This window comes from Cheilinus undulatus, linkage group 12, assembly GCF_018320785.1.
Source record: "Cheilinus undulatus linkage group 12, ASM1832078v1, whole genome shotgun sequence".
NCBI classification, from domain to species: Eukaryota; Metazoa; Chordata; class Actinopteri; order Labriformes; family Labridae; genus Cheilinus; species Cheilinus undulatus.
The window spans coordinates 31,444,332-31,468,598 of record NC_054876.1 but is presented as its reverse complement, the minus strand read 5'-3'; the positions used below and the strand labels follow the sequence as shown (position 1 = coordinate 31,468,598).

The window sequence follows — 24,267 nt, the reverse complement described above, 5'->3', positions numbered from 1 at the left end:
TCAAAAATGAAAGGTGTGTGAGATTTCTCAGTACACTGAAGAGAGATGGGTTCTCTGATTTAATACACTGTTACTGAAATGTCAATTGATAGAACACGTTTGGGTTAAAAAAACCCCAATTTTGATTACTTTTGGCACAATTGATGCCTTTTTTCTATCAAGATAACATACAGTGATATTAATCATAGCATACGTTACAGGCATAAATGCAAAAAGATACAAAAAAATGTAGCTAGAGATTAAGGTTGGATAAAGACAAAGTGCCTTCCAAAATTCAAGACCTCTTAAAATTTAAAATAAGACTTTTTATGACCTTAAATGTACACTGTTGCAGGAAAGTAAAAAATCCCACTCGGGTTATTGAATCCAAAGAATAAGCATCTTTCCTAAAAGCAAACATAATTTTTAAGTAACGCATTGTGTAACTCACCGGTGTACCATAGCAACATGAACAATAGCCCCACAGTTGAGTGGTTGTACACAATACGAAAGAGCAGCCTAGCCCTTTCACCAAGCACAACAATGGTATGCAGCCATTGTCGCTGTTCTGTCAGTTGTGTTTAATTTGTAAATCTATCAAATGACAAAAACATCATGCATGGCTCAGATGAATGGACAATTTATTGATTATCTCTGTAAATTGTATACATCTGTTTATTAGTTGTGCGTTAACAATTCTTTGGGACCAAAACTAATTAGCAGACATAAACCTATACAAACAATTGTCATGAAGAACACAAAGGATGAAGCATGGCTCATCTACTCTCTGAACTAGATAATAAAAAGCCAGAGTATTGAAAACAACAAACTGTCATATTAAGTAGCTATGTTGGTCTTAAGTGCATTTGGGAAAAGTGGTTTCTAGTGCGCCAAGCTACTGGGTGATGCCAATGACTCCACAGGCCAGACGGCCACCAGCATTTCCAGTTTTCAGACTCTCTTCATTGCCTCCTCTTCCAAGGTCGTCTTCCTTCTCATGGATCTAAAACACACCAGAAAGATTTTAAAACAGTAATTCAAGTTAATTTCAGACCCCCAGAGGGAAAAAGTGTTAAACTGTTGAATAGTGAACTGGAAAATGGCTGCACTTGTCCTCACCACCATAGTTCTGCCAATGATTGAGTTTGGGCCAGTGAGGGTGATTATCTTATCCGTGATGTCTATCTTGGCAATGTTGTCTGCTCCGGCTGTCACATTCCCCAGATCCCCAACGTGCCTGATCATATGAAAAAAATCCCAGACAAAAAAACAAAACAAAACAAAAAAAAGGTGATTTAAAAAATCATTACTTAGAAAACTTAAGACCTTACTAAAACGTGTTTCTCTAATCAGAAAGAGTCACAGAATGTAAACATGTTTTCAACATAAACTTGCATACAAAAAACTGGACTGAAAGCCTTTACTGAACATTTCAGAATAAAATGTTTTTTTTTTTTTATTTCAACAGCATCCCAGGAAAAACAAACCCAAACATCCTGCAGTAGACCTGATTTTCACTTCTAGCTACATAAATATTATCTTCTACGGTCAACTTCTGTCAAGAATCTCACTTCCTGCCATTATATGCCTCTTAAAACAAGAATTATTTCCTTATAATTATAAAATTTAGCATTTTTTTTCCTATTTACAATTTCTGTTTATCCTGATATTTTTCCAGCTGCTACTCTTTGTTGTTGTTGTTGTTGTTTCACACAGACTAACACATATGCATTGTATCTTGCATGCTTGCACACCATTTAACAAATCAAATCAGATGAATAAAACTCCTAAGATCAGCTTCCCCTGGGCTGCGTAAATGAGGCTTATTTTACTTCAATATACATATAAACACATACAATAAAACAGCCAAAATCATATACTCAATAATTTTGATTAACTTGAGGTCATAATTTTGTTAGAAAATTACTGAGTACAAATTCTGATGTAGACCTGCTAAACCCAGGCCTTTAACAATAAATCAATATATAATCTACTTTAATGTAAAATAAATGTTGATATTTACACTTTTATGGCTGGGAGCTTGTCCCCGTGTAACATTTTTTGGTCTCCAAACAAAACCTCTATGCAGGTGTGTAAGAGAGCTACTTCTGTTTCTCAATCAAGAGTAAAAACCACCTGTGTGCCAAGAGTTAAAAAAAATCAGTACTACTTCCTCTACTTATCTAAATGTGTTTGATAGAAAGCATATCTTACCAGACACAAGCAAACCCTTTACAGACCTTGCAAGTTGTTTGAAAGGAGAAGTCACATGCACTGTTGCTATAATTCAAGCCAAGTGACAGTTGTTTTTGTCCCTTGCTTTCACAAGTTCCCCTTTTTAACCTGTGCTCTTTGCTGCTCACCTCTCTGCATCATTAGGACCGGCATGATTCTTGTTGAAGGGGTTGTAGTGAGGGCCTGCACTGATGCAACCTGTAAAACAGATAAAAGAAGACACAAAACATTATAATAAAAGCACTTCTGTTCAGTCTTATTGTTAAGTAAGCTAACTACAGAACATGCAGTAATATTAATTTTCATTATCTGCCATATTTGATTAAGTGACAGAGCAACTCCTATTATCAGAAGCTCACCATTGGTGTTGTCTCCAAAAACATGGACGTGGAAACCATGCTCACCAGGAGTAAGGCCTGAGATTTCTCCAGTCACCCTCACAGGTTCTGATTCACTCTATAAAGATCAGGAAAACACCATTTACAAAGACACAAAAGCTAATCTGTCTAAGCCAGATGGCTAGGACTTGAAGTTTAAGCGAGCAACACAGGGATTATTTCTAGACCCAGACCTCCATTAGTGACCAGACATTAAAGGATAACTTAAGAGGGAAGTTATTTGACTTGTATTTGATTTTTAAGCCACAAGATGTCCATAAAAATGTGTAAAAAAAAAAACTTCTGGTGGGATTAAACCTTTTGAAAAATGGCCAACAAAAGGCATAAACTCCTTGATCTCCATAAGCCCTCAGTCAGTCATCCAATGACAAGGATTTTGGTTCAAGTGCCTGTATCACCAACGCCCAGTATGTTTAGGCTGCTAAGCAACACAACATGCACAGTGTTGATGTCGTGTCTGGCCTCTTTAATGAGTAATAAAAGGTGTCCTTATGGGAATTCTCTCCATCATTCATTGTATTTAAACAGATACTCAATATGCAAGTTTCATTTAACTCGGCAAAGAACATCATAGACAGGGCTGGAAGAGGAGAGGACTAAGACAAGCCCACTCCTCTGTGCTGTCCTCATCAGCCACAACATTGTACAACACATGCTACTTCTGCAGATTTGATGATTAGCCATAATGTCATATTTTAATTCATGTTCAAGGAAAAGAACGACACTACCAACAATCCAAGAGTAACTAGCTGATTGGTGGAGCCTGCTGTTACTTTGGAACTTTGGCTGTTGGCTGCTGCTACTGAAGTTAACCATTATAAAAGCTGGCATCATACACGCCACCAGATCAGCAAATAGAAAAATTTAATTGCAGTAGCTACATTTAAAACTATAATAATAACAACAACAACAACAACAACAACTTTATTTATATGGCATCTTTCAAGAACAGCAAAGTCATAAAGTGCTTTACATAGAGATAAAATAAACAGGCAAATACAGGCTTGATACAAGGTACAATTAAAAAGGGGGCAGCTACTATGCATATTTCTCCCACAAAATGTAAAATCTAAATATTTTGCACTCAACTGTTAAGATCTGGAGTCTGTCTGATAAACAATACTACTTAAGACCCACAGGTTTTCAGCTGAATAGGGGTCCTCGAGGTTTAGTTTCTTTTCAAAGCAGAATGACTCAGCCCTTTATGCATAAAAAATGGCCGTTTTTAAAGTATTGATTAGTTTCTGTTACTAACCAGGGGAAAAACACATTTAGGGAATTTTTTTTTTGTCTTAACAAGCTGGGTGGCAGTTTTGGTGTTCACTTTCAATGGACAGCAGATGTCAAGTTGAGCCTTAGCAGGGTAATGAAATAGAGTATTGTTGGGGGGGGGGTTGGAGGAATAAGGGTCACATATGGTCTTATAACACTTGCAAGTAGAGCTAAGTGTCTGTTAAATACAAGTATGTGTACACTGTGGTGAAGCCAAGCTCACCTGCAAATTGCATGAGCAGTGCACCTTCCCAATACAATGTTTATCTGACTGTCCATTCAACAAGGCAGTGTGCTGGACAATACACACGTTAATGTTTGTAAGTTAGATAAAGAGACTTTGTACAAACGGCACATTATCTCTCTTGACAAAGTCTGGGGCTCCTGGCTTGTGTAGAAGATTGCAATCTATCTCATGTACACAGTAAAAGACAGAGTAATAATTTGTTATTTTACACACTGAACTCCGTGTAATTACATATGGTAAATCCATTAAGCATTATGTAAAGATTGAATATTTAATACAATGCAAAGGAGCAGCTTCATGAAGCATTAAAACATAAATTCTCCCTTTTGTTTGTCTTGTGAAAATAAAACATAAACCAGACTTTGGGCAAGTAACTGTAATGACTTGGTGCAGTAGCAAAAAACATCCAATTTCTCTTCAATTAGATGTATAATTTCAAAGATTTTGGCCAGGGGTGAAAATTATTGATTACAGTATTAGTTAGCATTATACTGGAGTATATTTTTGTACTTTATTAAATTTTAAAAAGCTTCAAGTATGGAGTAAAAAAAGCACTTCAAGTCATAACAAGGAGGTTCTAGCTTTTTGTCACTGACATGAAACTAGCCAGTTGTTTGGCTATTACTACACATGACAGTAGCACACAGTAAGGGAAACATTCAATATTGCATTCAAAAACGGCTGTTGTATTTCAATTTATTTAAAAGTGTGCATTTACCTGAACAACCACGTTGGATTTCCATATTCTCCTGTTGTTACTGCACATTTAGTAAAGATCATATTTACTGTACAACTCAGTAGCTACTCAGAGCTCACTGAGTAAACCTTTAATGAAATCATTTTTAATTTTACTTGAGTAAATTGACTGACCAGTAATTTTACTTGTAAATTTTAAGTGAGGTAACTATAGTTTGAGAACAACAGTGTTGTATATTTTCCACCTGATTTTGGCACCTTTTAACCTTGCAAAGCAGATGTTAGGTGCAACATAATGTGCAAAGGTTTTTTCCTCTATGAAACACGGGTTGGTTGATTATGAAAGTATACAAAAATGCTGAATAGCAACAGCAAAAATCAGATATTTCCTTCAGATAGTCAACTGCAGCTCATGCTTAACATCGATAACACTGTTTGCACACACACACACCCCCACTCTAGACATCGAGGCCAGATCATGGAGGTTAAAGCAACATCACCAGACAGGCAGTGACTCAGCAAAAATATAATTAGTAGGTTTTCATTTTTTCATTCAACATAGGTGTTTCTACTTAATTTTTCAAGAGATAACACAGAAGTGCCCCCAGATATTGCAAGTTAAGCTCACCACGTCGACTGCTAACGTAAAAAACTGTCAATGAAACTTGTGCAACAGGCGTTTCCTCTGCACGCGCTGTCAATCATTAACAAATCACAAGCCACAACGGTCAAAGGTTTTCAATGAATTACGACCTAATGTTTGGCCTCTTAATTGATACATATCCACAACCTGTTTGCACTTGCAGTCACGTTTTAATTAAAAGTGATATCAAGCTGTTAAGTGTGTGCGCACTTATCTAACGCTTGAGTTCATTCATGTTTTGTAACACGCAGGCTAGCGCTGGAAGTCTTGAATGAATAGGCACCCCGTCAGGTGAACTTTATCTACATTAATATGAGTGCATATCAGGTTTCTTTGTTTAACACCTCATATCCTGCTAGAATGTGTAGCCAGAAGGCTAGGTCTGCCTGAAAACCGCCTGTCTAACTTCACTCTGGGTTCAGCATGGAGAACTGAGCTAGCATAGCTTCGAGCGTCAACGCTCCCTGCAGGATTTCATACGGGCACTTTCATTAACAGAACTACTGACGTTTCTGGTGCTGTGAAAGACACGAGGCTTTCCTCACCTCTTGTTGGAAATAAACGGTCCCGCTGGTCTCACCAGTTCCTTTCAACACGCACACGGCTTTCAACACCATCTTTGCAGCAGCTTCTGAGGACGTCCAAGTTCCCTTAGCCCCAGCTTTAGCCTGAGACAACCAAAATATGTACGCGCTTGGTGGGCGGGTGACAACGACGGACGACCAATCAGAGCCACATGCAACCAACAGAACTCATTCTGATTGGCCGCTGTTGATTGCAAGGAAGGGTAGCCTGTTCAGCTCGTTCGGCTGGGTGACGTACTGTATGCTCATCACCTGACAATTTTGACGTCGATTAACAAAACCATGGTCAAAAAAACACAAAGAACAAAACCATGGTCCTCTCGGGCATGATGCCAGTCCTCCATCAGTAAACACCTTTATACGCAGCTTTTATTCAGATGTGCAAGTTTATTTCTGGCAATTCTGACTATCATTTCATCATACCTATATTATCCGGCCATTATAAACAGTTCATTACAACAATATCATTGTTGTTTAAAGTATGAACAGTTCTACAGCCGATTTAATGTCTGTACATAAATACATGCAAATATTCCTTTTATAATGCTATACTAGGACAATAAAATGTAGTTATGCCATATGCCTGATGCAGAATGAACCTATTATAATGTTCTCTGTTCAACCAATTGTATATAGTTTTACATTCTAACCTTGCTTTTAAAAGCCGGCTCTATAAGCCTTGTTCTTTGCCTAATGGGCATGACAAAACTATATGCTGATAATAACCCCCATGGTCACAGATCTAATAAGACACTTGTGACTGGATGAGCAAGAAAAAATGGTTTTGGCAGAAAATGTAGTTGTTCTGTTGTTGTCGAGACTTGAACATATTTGGTAAATTAAAACTGACATTTCACAGTTAACACGGATAGTAAATGAATAATTAGTAGGCATCAGCTTATCAACTGCACCTCTTATATAAACTATGGTTCTACTGTGTATAGAACTAAACCCACATATTCTGAAAGGTTTGGGATTATTTTATCTTTGTTTTAACTGAGCTTTAAACATCAAAAAGCAAAAAAAAATGTGAATGATTTGGTACAAAAATAGTTTATTAAAATCAGTTTCCTATGGCTGAGATACTGAAGATATTATGTCCATGTCTTTTGTATTTTTAACAAACCATAGAAACATTTGCCAACTTTCAAACCTTAGGGAGTTTTAAAAAACCGTTAAAGCAAAGGGCATCTGCGTTTCCTTACAAGTCAATGTGTTTCTTTTCAATAAACAAATCACAGATTATAAACAACAACTACCATTACACCTCTCAAATAGTCAGCTTTGAAAGCATATTTACAGCAGTATTTCCAAAGCAACACTCCTCATTTCATTTCTTGGGATTTGCCCTCGCTGCCTTAATGGTTGAGTTTATGAGTTCTTAAAAAAAAATGAAATAGTTGGACTTGTAGAACACCATTGTCAGATACAGTACATCTTCAGTAAAATGGACAAGTTCAAAATCTGTTCATTGAAGACTTCACAATATCAGCCAAGGGGTCGTTTTTCATGTCACTAAAATAAATTTAAAAGGTTTTTCAATGATGTGCATGTGGACACAAATTAATTTTTGGTGTGATTCAAGAGACACCTGAACTTATCAGTCTTTTACGTGTACCGTATTCATTGATCATCATGAGCTGGGCATTTCGCTGACAGATCTAGAAAAGGTTCTACTGTATTTCTGTAAAGAAAGACAAAAAATATATACACATTCAGAAAATGATGCAACATTTACCGCAAAAATGCTTAATAATTAAAATGTCCTGTTGTCCTAAGCTGTTCTTCAAATGTGTTGCATTTCAAAATCTGTCAAAATTAGTCAAACTTACCAGCCTCATTTATATAATTAGATACGTATCTTTTATTGTTTTTAAAGGAGGTTTTACCACAACGCACTTCAGTTGCATCCTTCCTTCATGCATGTTATATTGAGATTTCTTTTTCTAAAATAACAACCATAGGTTATGAAATCTGTTCAGGAAATAAAAGCCAGTTTCAAATTTTGCGCTTCCAAATTATTTGTTTTTGTCCAATATTTTTGCCACCAAAAAGAGAAAAACATACAAATAAAACTGCATTAGTGACATTAATATGAGCACAGTATCATCAGAGTGTGAAGCACTCCCCAAACAGAAGTAGTGACTAAAGTGATACTGTTTTCATCACAAATTCCTGTTATCACTAAATTAGAACTACCCAGACATATTCATATAAAGGGAAAAAAATCCTCTGTGTTGAAGTTCCTGTGTTAAAAGCTGAATAAAAAATGAATCAAGAGTGGAGTTTTTAAGGACATTGGGTATTGACCAGTATACGTGTATTTCAAAGATTAATCTGTTACTGCATCAATATTCTGTAAGAATATGGACACTACTTCTCACTATTTATGACATAAAATGTGGGACAAGTGTTGACAACAGAGCTGGAGTTGAGACACAATATCTCTGAAAAATATAAGGTAGATGAAATTTTAAAAAGGAGCTAAACTGGTGAAAAATGGTAAAGGAGGGGGCCTGTAATTGCTGTAAGGCCAATGAGTAGTGTCTCTTTGGCTCTTTACCATGGACTTTTTTTCACCCAACCAAGGCTTGTTCAAGTGTAATCGGTACATACAACTTAGACTACAAACAGTGGCTAGAACACCCTTGATACTAAAAACTCATCTTCACATCTTAGACCCATCTTTGCACTAATGAAATGTTACCATGATTGGCTAGGATACTACAATTTGGAGCACATGTGAGACAAAAGGTGAAATTAAAATTTTTGAGTAAAACAAATCATGCCTTGTTATTAACAAGTTCTCTGAGAAATCATTCAGTGTTTTACAGACATTTTGGCAATTTTAAATAAAATAAAAATCAAAACAAATAACTTGTCTAGGAGTGCCACTATCACACCATGAGGTTGGAAGTAAAAGAAGGAATTGCTTGTTCTCTGTTTCAAGACAACAAAGTAAAAATCTTAAAAGCTAAGCTCAAGTAAATCTCAATGGACAGAGCTAAGTTAACATGCAAGAACTTCATTTATGTTCAGAACCTGCAGGAAGGAGAAAAACTGGAGTTGACAGCCAATTTTTAGGTGTAGAATACCAAGTGGTCATGTGTTTTAGGACACAGATGCAAAGCCAAATTTGATGGCTATAAGCCTATTATGCCAGGGATACACAAAGCATCTGACCAGCGCGTGACGGCTGCCTCTCTGGACGGCTGCCTCTTGTATTGTTCCATGGCCACACAGGATGGCATCAGGCGGTGCTGCTGCTGCCTGTCTCTACCCTTTTTTCTTTTTTTTTCTAATAACCTTTACAACTGAATGTTTGAATTTGTTTCCAAACTCTCTATATTAAAGCAATCTATTTTCAGTGAAGACAAAAATATAAAAAGACAGGTGCAGCTTTGACTACAAATTTAAAAAATGCATTCATTTTGTCAATGAGACCCTTGATGGATCATTTTCAGTGTTTTTTATTTTTGTTGAGAACTGAGGCTAGTCTACTTGTCTTTAGTTGTTCTGGGTGGTGTGGCAGTGCATGAGCAGCACCTGAGTTGTTAATGTGTGGCTGCTCTAATCTAATAACATGCAAGCCAAAACAAAAATATTTGCAACTGACACACTCTGCTCAGGCCTGCAGCATGAGTCTTAAAAGACACAAAGTATATGGATGTGTATGCAACATGTGTGGGAGAAGGATGATTCAAAGAAAGGTGTTAACTGCCTGTAAACAGTCAATAAATGGTTGGCTGGTTTTAAAAAGTAAAAAAACAAATTTCTTTATATTTCAGTGGTTCACACCAGTCTCTAGCTGAAGGAAAAGTGAGCCCATCTATGACCCTGTTTATACCTTGCAGTAAAATTCATCTTGTGTGATTGGATAGCAAGTGGTTAGCCCAAGACTGAGATCTGGCTGCTCAGACCATGCACAGAGGTGATCTCAGAGATCTTCAAACACACTGGTTTGGTGGTGTAAATACATCCTGGGCAGCCTTACGGATGACAACCAAAACTGGAGGAACCCTGCTGCCCCCTGCCATGAAGCCTTCAGTCTTTCTTAGAAAAGCATGCGACTATTTGCACGTATGGCTGGGAAATGTATTCTGATCTGAAGAAATCAATGAAAATGCATTGTTGATGCAAGAGTGAACACCAAAACTAACTTGTTATAAGATCACCAAGGATGGATGTTAATGCAAGGTGTAAACAGCCTCTAGGATGCTGCTTCGTCTTTTGTTTCTGTAGGCTCATTTTTAGCTGAAGGTGAAGGCTCAGAAGGCTTTTGCTCCTCTGCAGAGGAAGTTGCCTCTGAAGGAGGGGCTAAATGTTCTGACTCAGCTTTCTTTTCAGGAGCTTCTTTATCCACAGTAGCTAAAAGAGTCAAACAAGGTTGCTCTGTGCTGTTAGAGGTTCTAAATCTGTCCATGTTTTCCAGTTTTGCCAATCGATCATCGCTGTCCCACCGTGTGGTCCGTTCCCGCCGCTCTGACCGCCTCGGCCTGTCCCCTTCTTTTCCTTCAGCTCCTCTCCCCCTCTCTCGACTCCCTCCTTCAGCCCTTCCCCTCTCTCCTCCCTCCCCTCTCCCTCGCTCCCTCTCCCCGTTGTCACCTCTCCCTCGTTCTCGGTCCCTGTCGCTGTCCAGGCTGCTTCTCCTCTCCCTCCAGTCCCGCCTGTCTCTGTCCCGGTTGCGGTCTCTGTCCCGATCTCTGTCCCGGTCTCTGTCTCTGTCCCGCTCCCATCCTCCTCCTCCTCGGTGATCCCCTCCGTCTTCTTGCCAGCCTCCGAGCCTGTCCCTCCCATCCATTCTGTCCCCACCCACTCCTCTCCCTCCATCACCAAATGGACGCCTCCCCCCTCCAAAGCCTCGGTCCCTCTCTCTATCCCTGTCTCGATCCCACTCTCTGTCTCTGTCCCTCTCCGGTTCTCTCTCCCTGAATCCAGGCCTTTCTCCTCTGAAAGGTCTGTTGTCCATTTCTTCTGGCCCTTCCAGGCCGCGAGGGACCCCTGGTCTGATAAAAGGAGGAGGAGGACCTTGTGGAGGAGGGCCTTGTGGAGGAGGACCATGCCCATGTGGTGGGAAAGGAGCCCTAATATTAGGAGGGGGAAGCATCCCAAAGCTTGTTTTAGGTGGAGGCTGCTCATGGTGCATCATTTGAGGGTGTGGTCCTCTGGGCAACATCTGAGGGGCCATAGGGGGCATGTTGGGGTGAGGGGGTCTTGGTCCGTGAGGTGGAGGAAAACGTTGCATGTGTGGAGGCGGAAGAACAGGAGGACGCTGGAGTGGAATTATGCCAGGACGTGCACCAAGTAGACCAGCAGAGGGGGGTTGGATGTTTCCGGGAGGAGCACCTGGGAGAGATCCGATAGGTCCACCTGGTTTATTACCCATAAAAGGAATAAAATACAACTTTAATGTCTAATTTAACTCTCACAAAAGTCTAAAAGAAGAGGGGTTCCATTGCTCAACTGAAGTTCAAGGCACTTTAAAGATACAATATGTAGAATTTTTGCACTGAAATACTAATACTAATTTAGAAAGTGAACATTTCCATTTTACATACTGTTTATTTTTTAACTGAGATCTTACAGTATCCCAAATATTTCCAAAAGTTTTCAAAGACAGAGAAATTCTACATTTCTATATTCCCCAATTGCACAAACTTAAACCCACACTTGGCATTTGAGGCAAGTAAAGACCAGCACTGCTCAGCACCAATCACCTCCAGTCCCACTGCTTCTTTTGAATTGAAGACTCAGTTCAATACAAAAAAAGAACCTCATAGGGAATATTTACTTAAAGAAAACAGTTTTTGTTTACTTTCACAAGTTTCTCATAATGAAGGAGAACTGCACTTGAAGGTGCACTTCCATATTCATGGTAGAAGCAACACCAGAACACATGCTCATCCTTGGATCCCAGAGCATATACGCATTCTGGGATCGCTTCCAACGTGAACGCGAAAGTACACTTTAAATCCTTTTCTCCCTCACTATGAAATGTATGAATAAAAACAAAACATTGGTTTTCTGTTTAGTAAATATGCCTTATGATGTGCCATTTTATTGCAGAGAGACCTCAATTTAAACAATGAGTAAACTGCAGAGATGTGTGGAGCTAAGCAGAGCTGGTCTGTACTCGTCATATTGTGCTATTGTTTGGATTGAGAGCCCCTCTGGCTGCAAAATTTCACATATTGTGCATTTAAAATGGAAAAGATGGATTGAAAAATAAGCATATATGACAAACCTATAGGTCCCATCTGGTTAAAGATGTTGGGAACCTCCATCCCCTCGTCAGTTTTCCTGTTACCAAGACCTGCTGGGTCCAAAGGGGGGTCTTCACCACCTTTTGAAGGAAGAGGGGGACCTAGAGGCACGGAACCTGGAGGAAGAAAACCTAAGAGAGAAAAGAAGAGAAGAAAAGAGTTAAGGTGTCTTTTAATTAATGAGAACTTTAAACTGAACTCTAGTGATGACTGGAAAATTTAACTCTAACAAGGCAGGATGGAGAAATTTGCTGTTGTGTAACAGTGAAGCAGACCAACTAAAAGTCTAAAAAGTCTAAAGTCGTATGGATCAAATGTATTTTTGATAGTTTATCCATCAACTAAATCTACTGCCTAAAAATAAGAGATCTGTTGTAAAGGATGTCAGTTGCGGCAGCAGTGCCCTCTGCTGGCTAAGTACCCAACTGTGCTTACGAGGCAGATTGAGCTGCGCAGTCTAGGAATTCAGGAGCACAGAAAGATGTGCATCAGCAGAACAGAGAGAGAAGTGATTTGGTTTGTGTTGCATCTTAAAGGGTAGATTATATATTTGATATACTTTCCTTGTGCCTGGTTTATAGCTACTGAATCAGCTGAGTAATCAGTTGTATGGCAGTAGTAAAATTTCTGGCTAGTTGTCTGGTTAATTCATGTTGCATCTTTTGGGTTTCTTTACACAGATCACACATATTAGAGGGATCAACACCAGTAAGCCTAACTGGTGCACTCTGGGGCTGTTTTTGAGAAGAAAGTTGAAGAAGGTTAACTTCATCTGGGGATCCTGTGTGTTCTTCCTGACATCCCAAGGTGAACAGCACCACCATTTAATCCACAGCTATACAGTCCTAATGAATGCCTGTTCATCAGGACTGACACAAGCCCCATTGAGACTGATGTAACATCAGTTGTAATAATAAATTCCTGAAGATTTCATGAGAGCCCATCCCTGATCTTTCCAAGCTGCTCTTTCACACATGACCCTTAAGCAGGAGATTTGGTTTCATGGCGGGTGCTGGAGGTGCTACCTGGAGGTATCTGCATAGGGTTGAAGCCGGGTCTGATAAATGGAGGAGGTGGAACCCCAGGGGGGAAGGAAGGCGGAGGCACGCCTATAGGACCCGGAAAGACAGGAGGCTGGAGATGACCCACACTGACAACTGGCTGCTGCATTGGAGGGACCTGAGAATTCATTCAGCAGGATTAATTCGAGGCGTACAAGAAAATGTTATCTTATACTTCAAAAAGACACCAAGGAGTTCAGCTACTTCATCAACTAACAAGGATAAGAGGCCCCTACTTTTAATAAAAAACCATTCAGGAAGTGGAGTTTTCACAACATTTTCAAGAAGTGAGATCAGTCTATCTCTTATTGTAAACATTTAATACACAAAAGCATCTTGCAGCTGTTGTTTACCTGCCCAGGAGGAGCCGGTGGGGCAGTCACAGGTAGGACTGGTGTCTCTTCAGGCTGCGGTGGCTCTGACCTGCCGTTGTGGGTTGGTTCCTCTGGAAGGTCAAGAGTCTTCCTCACTGTGATCCACTCTGGAAGAAGACAAGTAGGTAAAAACTAGACTGCTCTACTGTATTAAACATGAAATGTTGGAGTAATCATTAGATGGACAAGGCATTTTCTGCTTTTGACAACAGTGTGACTGACTGGACTTCCAACATGAATGATGCAATCTCACACACTATATATTTGTGTGTGTGTGACTTCTTAAGGTGTCTGTCACAGTTTTTACCTGGCGACAACGTATCCACATCCAGTACTCCTCCTTCTTTTAGCTCCTCCACCTGTGATTCGCTGATTTTAGACCAAGGTATGTAGGTGACGCCCAGCTCCACATCCCAGTACTGTTTAAACTCAGGCTTTATGCCTTTGTTCAAAGCCCAGGCAATCTGGTGGAAAAAAAAACACAACCATTAAATTACAAATGTGTTTCCTGATCTACCAGCTTTTCATTTTATTTTTACTTTACAATTCAGCAAATTGTGATTCCTGCCCACCTTAATAGTTTTTTGGTTGACTTTGTGAGTTCCTCTGCTAAGCTTCTGAAGGGCCCTAAAAGCATCCTGCCGGTGAATCATGACAATATAGGCACAGCCACGTGGAGGGATCATCTGAACAGGAGGAAAGGAAAAGCACTCAGGTGAAGGAAAACAGAACAGGCTCACTGTTAAGCTCATTTAGACTCAGTCTTACAGCCTCGACAGGGGCCGGAAACGGGTGCAAAATTCAACAAAGATGGTGATGTTGCTAAGTATGTGTGGTGTGTCTTTCAATCATTAAAATCACATGCACCTCATCTTTTTTTCAAACAAAATGACCCATTGTGAACAGAAACAAGACAAAACAGGGTTTAGCCTTGATCAGATGTTTTTTATCATCCACTGTCATCAACAAATCTTGACTGGTGTTCAAATGAGGAAAACTATTTTAGTACAGTGTAAGTACAGTGCTCTGTAATTCTGTCATCTTTAATGGCTTCATGTTGATGTGGTGGCAGCACAACATTGTAATCAAAAGTAAGAAGTATTTCTGCAGGAGCAAAGATGCTGCATTTGCCAAGTGCCCCAACTATTCATTTAACAAAATTACAAGCAGGTCTTTGAGTGTATGTTTAGTCCATGAAGCATTCATCTAAATGATTTTTTTGTGTGTTAACAGAGATATCAGACTGCAGAGGATTTTATAAACATCACTTATTGAAATTTTAAATCATTTTCATTTTGCATCTACACTTTGGTCCATATGCTCACCATCTGTTTGCATCTCTCTATAGTGTGCACAGCACAGTTCTGTGTTTTTAAAAAGGCTAGCTAAAGTAACACAGATTAAAACACATAAGACAGATAAAAACAACATTAAAAAGTTGTAAAGCTGTTACTGAGGCAGTGAAAGACAAATATGAGTTTATAATTTCACTGTCAAGATTTGGTCTTATCTTCTCTGTTTATAAAAATAGACAACCGTGTAAAAATGCAAAATCTGACAAACATGGACCGGGTAACAAGCAGCCATTATATAAAAAAATAAGTTTCCTTTGTTTCTTCTGCTTTTATAAAATTTCTGCAAAAGTAGGGCATACAATACACCACAACACATGAAAGAAAGTGTTAAATTAAGTTTTCTCAGAGAGAAGCCCAGAACTCCCCCACCAATTCTGAACAGAGCACTCCTATCATGTTTTAACACGACTGGCTTAAATATGAGAACTGTACTATTTTCAGTAATATGATTATTGAAATTGTTCAGTTCACAAGGTACTCATGATCTTAACAGGACCCACTCAAGTCATCGCCCATGGGTACTGAGGACTTACTAGATTGAACACCTAACAACATACCTTCTTTAATTTAGTATTTTATCATCTTAAAATTACAAAAACGTACAACAAAGCAGAGGCTTTGGGTTATATTGTAATAATATGCATGGAAACACCAATCAAATCATTACATGTTCCTGGGTGACAAATAACATTAAAAAAAAGTTGGAAACAGAGACTATTGATTAATATAAATTATTTCCATATGCAAACTTACATTTATGGATTCTATCTGCCCAAACTCCTCCAGCAGACAGGCGACATCTTGCTGTTGTGTTCTTTTATCCAACTGGCCAACCCACAGTGTTGTACTGCAAACTGAAGAGTGGGAAAAACAAGGACACAAACAAAACGTATAAATACAAAATATAGTCAGTGCTTGGGTGCATTATTAATTCTAATTTTTGTCAATTTAAGACAGATCATTTCTGCACTGGAAAGCATCCAGTTAGATGAATACGACCATGAACAGATTATGACTCACTGCTAAGTGTTTCGCTCTTGGGTGGTGGGAGGCCTTTCTGCCGTCGCTCTCTCTCTTTTTCTCTTTCCCTTCGCTCTAGCGAGCGGGACCGTGGGGAGTGGTGACGCCGGTCTCTTGAGCGTGAGCGGGATCGCCTATGTCTGGATCGCCGTGTGCGTGAGTTGGATCGCGACCGCCTCCGCTTTGGAGACCTACAAAGACGGGAAAAAAGACATTTCAGTTCATGATTGCTGCACCATATCATCAAAAGGTACTGAGATTGTCATCTACAAAACACAAAATAAATTAAGTTCAAATACCGACCTGGAGCCTGAGTTTGACCGTTGACCATGCCGGCCATCTCTCAGAGATGAATGGTCCATATCCACTGACAAATCCTGACATGGTACAGAGTTTCAATAATTCATGAAAATTATCATATATGGAGATTCATTCGATAGAAGATACTGTAGATAAATCTAAACAAGATTTCCTTTCTCTATTAATAGCCCTTTTAATGCACTGCAAATGAACCTATCCTTGAACTTATTAAAGTCTACCTGCTGTTGTTGTTGGGCTGCATTGTGGGGAGGAAATATCCCTGGGAAGCCTGGGGGCCCAGTAGAACCAGGGAGGGGTTGCCCTGGTAGAGCATGCCCCATAGGAGGCATCATAACTGGGAAGCCTTGTCCTGGTAAACCATAGGCCTGGAGCTGGCCGTTAGGAGGGAGAGGAACCTGAGAAAGACAACCTGAATAAATAACAAGCACATGCAACTCTGTTCTATTTTATATAAAACTGATGTTGCAAAAATGATTGGCACCCATCTATTTGTTTTCATATTTGCTTTTGGGTCTCTTGAAAAAAGATGCCCTTTAACATTGACTTCAGTATCTTTGAGGGGAAACTTAAAGTAAATTGGGTACAAAAAGAAAATAATCTTCCAAACTGTTAAAACATTTTAATGTTTTATCTTTTTTACCTGTTGTGAGAGGTCTTGTGACATGTTCATCATCTGCGGTTTAAAGTGCTCGATGTGCTGCAGAAAGGCTGGAGGCTGCTGCATACTATAATGATAAAAACACCATCAGCTTCCCACTCAGTGTCATTGCAAAGCTGATGTAATCTATGAAATAAATCAAAAGGCTTACAAGGAGGGCTGTGATGAACTTTCATCCTTTTTCGTTTCTTCTCCGACTTCTGGTTCATCATCGTAATCAAAGCGGTCCAGAAGTTTCTGAAGGAGAGTAGGGAAATTATTGTTAATAGCACATTTATTTATTTGTTTAAAAGGATCCCCATTAGTTAATACCAGGGTAGCAACCTGGGGCTCCTCGTCAATCAACATTACACAAGAAGATATTCAAAAGACAACAGACATTTTAGTCCCCATGTAGTCCTACTCACCCACAAGCAAAATCCCACAACCCACCCAGCATCAACCCTTCCCCAGTTTGATATGTACAACATTTACCTCTGCCGGAATGTCACCCAGGTAGAACTTTTTGAGTTTAACACACAGTTAATGAGAATGACTGTGAAATTAACCTCCTAAGACTCTGCATGTACAAATGATGACATTATATTTTGGCTCTCCTACAACACAATGTCTGCTTTTAGAAATGTTTAGATAATTGTCCGGAATGTCCGTTAAAGTTTAAGTAATAAGCCTGAAATATAGGGAGAATTTTCTATGAAATTTCCATGAATTTCATGGGATATTTTCCATGTACATTTTGAGGATATTTTTGTATATGTTAGAAAATTTCATTCGAAGTTTAATCTAGAATTTCTAGGTATTTTCGTTTGAATTGGGGAAATTTGATTGGAGATTTGTGGAAATTTGCTTGGATATTTTTAGCCCTTTTCATGCAAATTTAGTAAAAAAAAATTTTCAAATGTTTGATGATTTGATTTGAATTTTGAGGTGAATTCGCTTTGTAATTTTTAGGTATTTTCATGAAAATCTCAAACATTTAATTGTAATATTTTGGTTATTTGGTTAGGAGTTTGGGTGGGGATTTCCTTGGACATTTTCCTAGAATTCTCAAGAATGTATTTGTTGAGTTTTGTGAATTTTTTATGAATTTTTGCTTTGAAATTCTGAGTCATTTGCTTTAAAATTTTCTAGGAATTTACACCGCATTTTGGGCATTTTTAGTGGAATATTTAGGCTTAATGACAAATTTCACTAAAACATTTGGGGGAATATTCAAAGGATTTTTCAGGGTTCTTATTATGGAATACTTGAAAAATATGTTTAAGAATTTTCACTAAAACTTCAGATAATTTCTTTAAATATTTAGGTAATTAGTGTGGATTTTGGAAAGGAAAATTTCCCCAAAATTTAGAACTTTAACTATCTCAAATAAGCATATATGCCTGGCCACTGACACATTGTTTAGATTGCATAAGCTCATTGAAAAACACGTAGCCACCTTGTCAAAGGCTGTTTTCTGCGGGATGGGTTGACTGGGCGGAGGAGGCTGGCTGGGCAGAGGAGGCTGAGGGGCACCCATGCCCGGACCACCAGCAATGGTTTGGACTGGTGTTTGAACGGTAGGGAGAGGAGGCTGAGTGTTGATGTCAGGCTTCAGTGGTTGCTGCTGAAAGTTCTGGAGCATCTGTTGAAGCTTAAAGCGACAAATGAGAAGACATTGAGGGTCTACTACATATGCAGTCAATAAAAATAAAAACCCAATGAGTGGTTCGCCATTCACACCCACCTGCTGACCCTGTGAAGACTGGAAGAGCTGTGCCACAGCAGCAAAGGCATCAGAGTTTTGCAGCTGAGCAGCAGGTGTCGTGGTGGAGTTTGCTGTTACCGCGGTAACTGGCTCTTTGGCTTGTGGTGGGGAAGAACCTGAGGGAGGGGACACAGCATTAGTTTGTGTGAACAGCACACATTTAAGTGCCAACATCCTCGGGATCTCACAAATTTTTAAATCATTTATGTTGTGTAAATTAAAGAGAAATAAACAAACAAATTTATACTTAAAGGCACATCACATCTTAAAAAACATACTGCAGCCAAAAAACTTACCTGGCTCATCAGTGCCTGTGTAGGGTGCAGCAGCACTGCCAGAGCCAGCTGCCATGTCCAGGAGAGGCTGAATAACCTCAATCTTAAACACGCCATTCTTTTGCCATAGGTTCAACACCCGCACAATCTTACTCTGCAAAGAAAAGTCAGACCGAAACAGATTAAACAAGGTCATACATATCTGTTATTAGGATTATATATTGCCTTTATTTGATATGATAGCTGAAGAGAGACAAGAAATATAGGTAGGGGAGTATCCACCAAACAATGCCAGGATCAGGATCATTCGAACCTGTAACCAGCATGTCAAGTACAGTAGCCTCTGTATATGAGCACCTACCAACTGAGCCGGACTGGCACCCAGAGTAGGTCTTTTTTTAATTCATTTTACAGACTATGCTACAATTAAGATACCAGCTATTCTTACCCTGTCTTCTACTGGGCAAAGGCAGAGGTTCTCAAAAGTTCCTGTAATGTTTTTGGTGAACCTTGGGCCAAACACGTCCTTGTCTGATCCAAACTGATGCCTGGACTGCCGAACAATGGAGTCCACAACATACAAGCCAGCTACCTTGTATTCAGGTTTACACTGAAGAAGGCAGAGAGGGAAATGATTGAAGTTTTTCATGTTGGATGAAAAAAATATGGTAAACATAGCTGAATTCTGCAGGCTTGTCTCACCTTTTTGATGAACTTTTCTACTATCTGTACCACGTGTTTATAGAGCTGAGAGAGAATGACAAGTGAGCACGTTAATATCTAGACATATGCTTATAATGAGCAACATCTTACCTGGATGCGCAAAGAATGATACTCAAACTGAGATGCAGATGTTACTCTTACTTTCATAGCTTTGATAGCCGACTTTGTGATGGAGATCATCTTCGCCCGAGAGATTGGGGGCTTGGAGTCCATCAATGAGAATAACTACAGGGAGAAAAGAGACAGCAGATGAGTGACAAAAAAAAAAAAATCACAAAGATGGAAAAAGTGCTTGAAAAGTTTCCTGTCTACTTATTTAATAACAGACAGATGCTTTACATGGAGCACTTTGCAGAAATAAACTTGATTACCATAATGTCTGGGTGTAAAAAAAAAAAAAAACAGTTTCCAAAGGCTCATCATGATGTAGTAATTTGTTGACAACCATGTACATTTTTGATAAATGATCTAAGATTTGTTGACCCCATTTATATTCCAACAGGTCATTAATTTAACTATGGGAACATAGACTTCAAAGCATAAAGATAATACATAAGAAAGAACACCTCATCAGATTGATGCATGAAATCTTCTAGGGCTACATAGTTAACACACACACAGTCGCATTGTTACCAGGTGATGGGCATTTTACAACAAAAAGATCAAAAAGTCTAAACTTATAACAACAGAAAAGGAAAAAAGTGTGCACAGATTTCACCAACTGGAGAGAGGCCTAGGTATATTGGCTACGCTTCTACACCAGTTTGAAAAAAATCACATAAAGCTTATGGATTTATTTTGGATTTGTGAGGGGCATGTTGGAGACAGAGGTATATACACAGGCAAATACTAAAAACAGACTAACATCAAACATAGTAAAGAAAAACTGGATAAAGACATGTCTCAAAGTACCTCTAAAATGTAAGACCACTAACTGGTAAAAATTAGACTTCTTATGGCCTTGGACTCTGATTTTGTATAACGAAATTTCACATCTCCTTCTCAGTTTGAGAGGACAGCTACAAACTTCTTACTTTTTGAAGTTAAAAGTTGAGAGCTCAACAATTAGCAGCATGACCTAAACTGCATGTCAAGCCTTTTTACAATATGGGTGTGCATTGAAAGCCAAAACAGGCTATATGCACTTTCTGAGAGTCCAGTGCTGAGGCAACACCTTCGAAACTTATTTAATTGTTTTCATTGCACATGGTCTTATTTGTGGAATTATTTACTGCTTGAATTTGTTGAAAAATCGCATATTAAATTGCAATCGCAATATTGAGAAAAAAAAATCACAATTAGATTATTTTTGCAAATTGTTCAGCACTAATGTATATAACCTGAAATGTGTTAAAATGCCAGTTTAAAACTTTTTGGGTTTTTTTTTTGCAGCAGCAGAGATGTTATTCCTTCAAATAATGCAATCATTCACACCCTTTAAATCCACAAGTGTATTTTGGCAGTTTTCTGCATGCTACAGTCGCCACCGGTTTGTATTCATAGACAGTCAAATCAATACACCTCCTACCAAAAATATTAGCAGGTGCTATGCCAGAGAGACACTGCAGTACATACAGAACAATACACATTTAATGCACCATTATTGTTGTGGGGTAATAATGATCTGCTGCCTACTTGTCATATCTAGCTTGTGACATATACAGGTGTATTTTTCTGCCACTGTGGTATTACCAAGCCCAGCCACTGTACTGGAAAAGGCCAGCAGCACGGAATGCAGACCTAACTTACTGTTCTGTGTATATTTCTCACACAATGTTTAACTCATTACACGTTATTCATGCTTATTTTTTACTTGTATCGTCTTGGTAGGATGTTTATCTGGGCTTGTTCGGTTATTGTAGCATATATTAAGTGTAACTGGCGTTTCACTGACTGGTAATAACACAGATGTACATGCTAAGGTTTGTATTCCTGCATTGTAAACTTGACATCCTATGAAGAGAACTGGTTGCATATCATTGACAGCAATGTATACAAATTAGCTTACAAGCTGTGAACTACAGTAGGAAACTGACTTTACTCGCAGTGTGGTTGCAGCAGCTTTATAACCAACACAAATATGAGAGAGCATGCTCCCACAAGCTAACAGTAATAGGAGAGTGCTGCTAAGTTTGTGCATGGTAACTGTGACTAACGTTAACTGTCCATCGCTGTGCTAGCTAGCTAGCCAGCAATAGTCGTCATCTTTTTGTTTCCGCTGCAACATTACGAGTGCTGCAGGTGTAGTCACGGAACAAACGCTAACTCAGCTAGCCCAAAACCAGGTATGAAGGACAGGTCCAGCTAGCTAGGCCCACTGGTCGGTCCTGCTGGGCTAGCTTCAGTGCATCACCATGACCAGCAACCCCAGACTCGGTCTCTTCAGAGTCTCTGGGCGCTCTGACGGCGGCTTACCTCGTGATTAAAGGCGTTTACTGCGTCCATGATTGCCCAGCGCTGCGTGCCGTCCCCTAAACTCCCGAATCCCCGCACAAGGCGATGTTTATTCTAGGAAGGGTTGGTTCAACATGTCCGCTCCCGGTTGCTAACGACAGTTAGCCTAGCATCGCTAGTTCTCGGGTCGGCGGGCACGGCAAAGCATGATGGGATTCAGCGTTGCCATTCTTGGGTTCCTCCGCTAGGTGGTGTAGTGCTTTAAGTATTGAAAATATGCAGACAAAAATGCATTCAAGGCCCTTGTTCCTTTCGTGCGGTCGGGATGCGCATGCTGCTTCTTCAGGCGTCTTCAACTATCTGTAAGGTAACACACACACCTGAAGTAACCTACCACAGTACCATTTATGAAAGAATGAAACCGTATTTATATCTTAAAAGTGACTACTGAACTGCTTTTTGTCATAGTTACCAGATAAAGTGGAAGTAACACCGTCTTTAAATACATATTAGAAAAATAAAGACTAAAAATAAAACATAAAACACTAAAGCAGCTGTAAGCGCTTTTGACATACTTGCACAAGAATAAAGTACACAAAAAGCAACTTCACATTAATTTAGGTTTTTTACAAAATATTTTGTCTGAAAAGAAGTATCTAATGAGTGCAACAGTAGTGTCTCTTATTACACCCCCTTAAGTATTTTGTACGATTTAATTAATGCTGTTTTCATTGTATATGGGAACAGTACTAGGAAACCATATATGAGATAACCAGAGTCAGAGTCCATTTACATTCAAAGACCTGTATGTCAGGGGGGCCCTACATTTCCAAAAGACTTTAAAGTTAGTTCAAGGCAAAAATAGATGACAAATTATTTAAACTGAGGGTTATCTTCCAATTTACACACAGTATAAAAACATTAGTAAGGGTTTGAACAGTCACTGAGACAGCATCATGGCAAAAACAAAAGAAATCAAGTGCCAAGAGCTGGAGCACGAAGTATCATCATGAAATTCAAACAGAGCCACACACTACAGAACAAGCCTAGCAGAGGTATGAAGAGAAAGATGTTCTAGGATGTTTGGAAAAGTTTTTTTTTAATCCTTGCTTTGTTTGACAGCATTTGGAAAATACTAAGTATAAAATTTTGATAGGATGCTAGTAATTTCATCCTCCTGTAAAAGGACTTGATACTTGAGTAATTTGAAATGAATAACACCCCATACAAGATCCTTAAGTGTGCCCCCCAAAGTCTACGATTTAACACCATTTCATACTCCAGGGTAGCACTCTTGATTTTGTTATTTCATCAGAGAAGTCCAGGCTCACTCAGGGCTGACTGTTTTCATGTAATACAAAGTGGCTCCAGTAGGTGGCGGTGTACTTACACGTTTGGTACTGTGTGTCTGGTTTAGTGTCTAGAAAGCATGGTCCAGTGAGCCAGCCTGTATGTGTGGATGTATTTTTCCACCCCTTCTAGGAATCCATACAAAGAGGGAACAAACAGTGCACACCTGTATATGGATAATGATTAAGTCTGACACAGAAACATAAAGATATAGTGTCTCATAAAACACTGAAGATATGAGTTAACACCCTCTGACACTTAAAAATGTAGCACAGGTAGTCTTTATTGCAAGGCTGTGCTATTTTCAGTTACATTAACAGGTGATTAGATTTTCATGCATCCCCATTAAACCATATGATATATAATCATACCAGACCAGAATAACCTGACCTTAGGGCCAAATACAGGAAGATAGATTTGTCTCCATCTGTTGCCCCTCCCTGCAGGTGTCCTTCTTTGAGTGATGAACACTGTGATAATTAGGCCATTGAACACCTCAGTGAATGAGAGAGAGAGGGGGTGCTTCTTTGTCTGCACTGGGGTGCTAAAGTGCAACTTTCCTCTGTTGGCAGAACTCCAAGTTCACCAACAACCTGACAATGAAAACATGGCATTGGTGATGCTTTGTATGAACACTTAAATTTTACACATAGATGCTTTATTGTACCTGAA

General features: G+C 39.2%; 2 protein-coding genes across 3 annotated transcripts; both read right to left on the bottom strand.

Moving 5' to 3' along the window:
* Positions 1-603: 603 nt before the first annotated feature.
* sod1 (superoxide dismutase 1, soluble) lies at positions 604-6,167 on the bottom strand. Its single transcript, XM_041801961.1, has 5 exons — positions 6,016-6,167; positions 2,574-2,670; positions 2,343-2,412; positions 1,099-1,216; positions 604-982 (listed from the first exon to the last, which is right to left on the bottom strand). Exons 1-5 carry the CDS (start codon positions 6,085-6,087, stop codon positions 875-877), a joined length of 465 nt encoding a protein of 154 aa, XP_041657895.1. The 5' UTR covers positions 6,088-6,167; the 3' UTR covers positions 604-874.
* A 912-nt stretch (positions 6,168-7,079) lies between these two features.
* Positions 7,080-22,409, bottom strand: scaf4a (SR-related CTD-associated factor 4a). 2 transcript variants are annotated; one of them, XM_041801213.1, is made up of 19 exons: positions 22,267-22,409; positions 19,993-20,076; positions 19,831-19,875; positions 19,577-19,738; positions 19,150-19,282; positions 18,833-18,969; positions 18,545-18,739; positions 17,258-17,343; positions 17,089-17,173; positions 16,667-16,843; positions 16,431-16,504; positions 16,128-16,318; positions 15,861-15,961; positions 14,325-14,438; positions 14,060-14,216; positions 13,732-13,859; positions 13,343-13,496; positions 12,299-12,448; positions 7,080-11,424 (listed from the first exon to the last, which is right to left on the bottom strand). In XM_041801213.1, the coding sequence occupies exons 1-19, from the start codon at positions 22,294-22,296 to the stop codon at positions 10,265-10,267; spliced, it is 3,363 nt and encodes a 1,120-aa protein (XP_041657147.1). In that variant the 5' UTR covers positions 22,297-22,409; the 3' UTR covers positions 7,080-10,264. The 2 variants fall into 2 exon arrangements, with proteins under 2 accessions (XP_041657147.1, XP_041657148.1); XM_041801214.1 differs by having other exon boundaries at positions 7,080-11,400.
* Positions 22,410-24,267: the final 1,858 nt, after the last annotated feature.

Bases quoted from the DNA above. Each gene is read 5' to 3' on its own strand.
- sod1 (XM_041801961.1), bottom strand. From the start codon at position 6,087: ATGGTGTTGAAAGCCGTGTGCGTGTTGAAAGGAACTGGTGAGACCAGC. The intron at 2,413-2,573 runs GTGAGCTTCTGA...TCTGTTTTACAG, and splicing joins TTTTGGAGACAACACCAATG to GTTGCATCAGTGCAGGCCCT. The intron at 1,217-2,342 runs GTGAGCAGCAAA...TCATATGATCAG, and splicing joins GGTCCTAATGATGCAGAGAG to GCACGTTGGGGATCTGGGGA.
- scaf4a (XM_041801213.1), bottom strand. From the start codon at position 22,296: ATGGACGCAGTAAACGCCTTTAATCACGAG. The intron at 20,077-22,266 runs GTAAGCCGCCGT...TTCTCCCTGTAG, and splicing joins TAAACGCCTTTAATCACGAG to TTATTCTCATTGATGGACTC. The intron at 14,439-15,860 runs GTAAGTTTGCAT...CCTCCTGTTCAG, and splicing joins GGCAGATAGAATCCATAAAT to ATGATCCCTCCACGTGGCTG.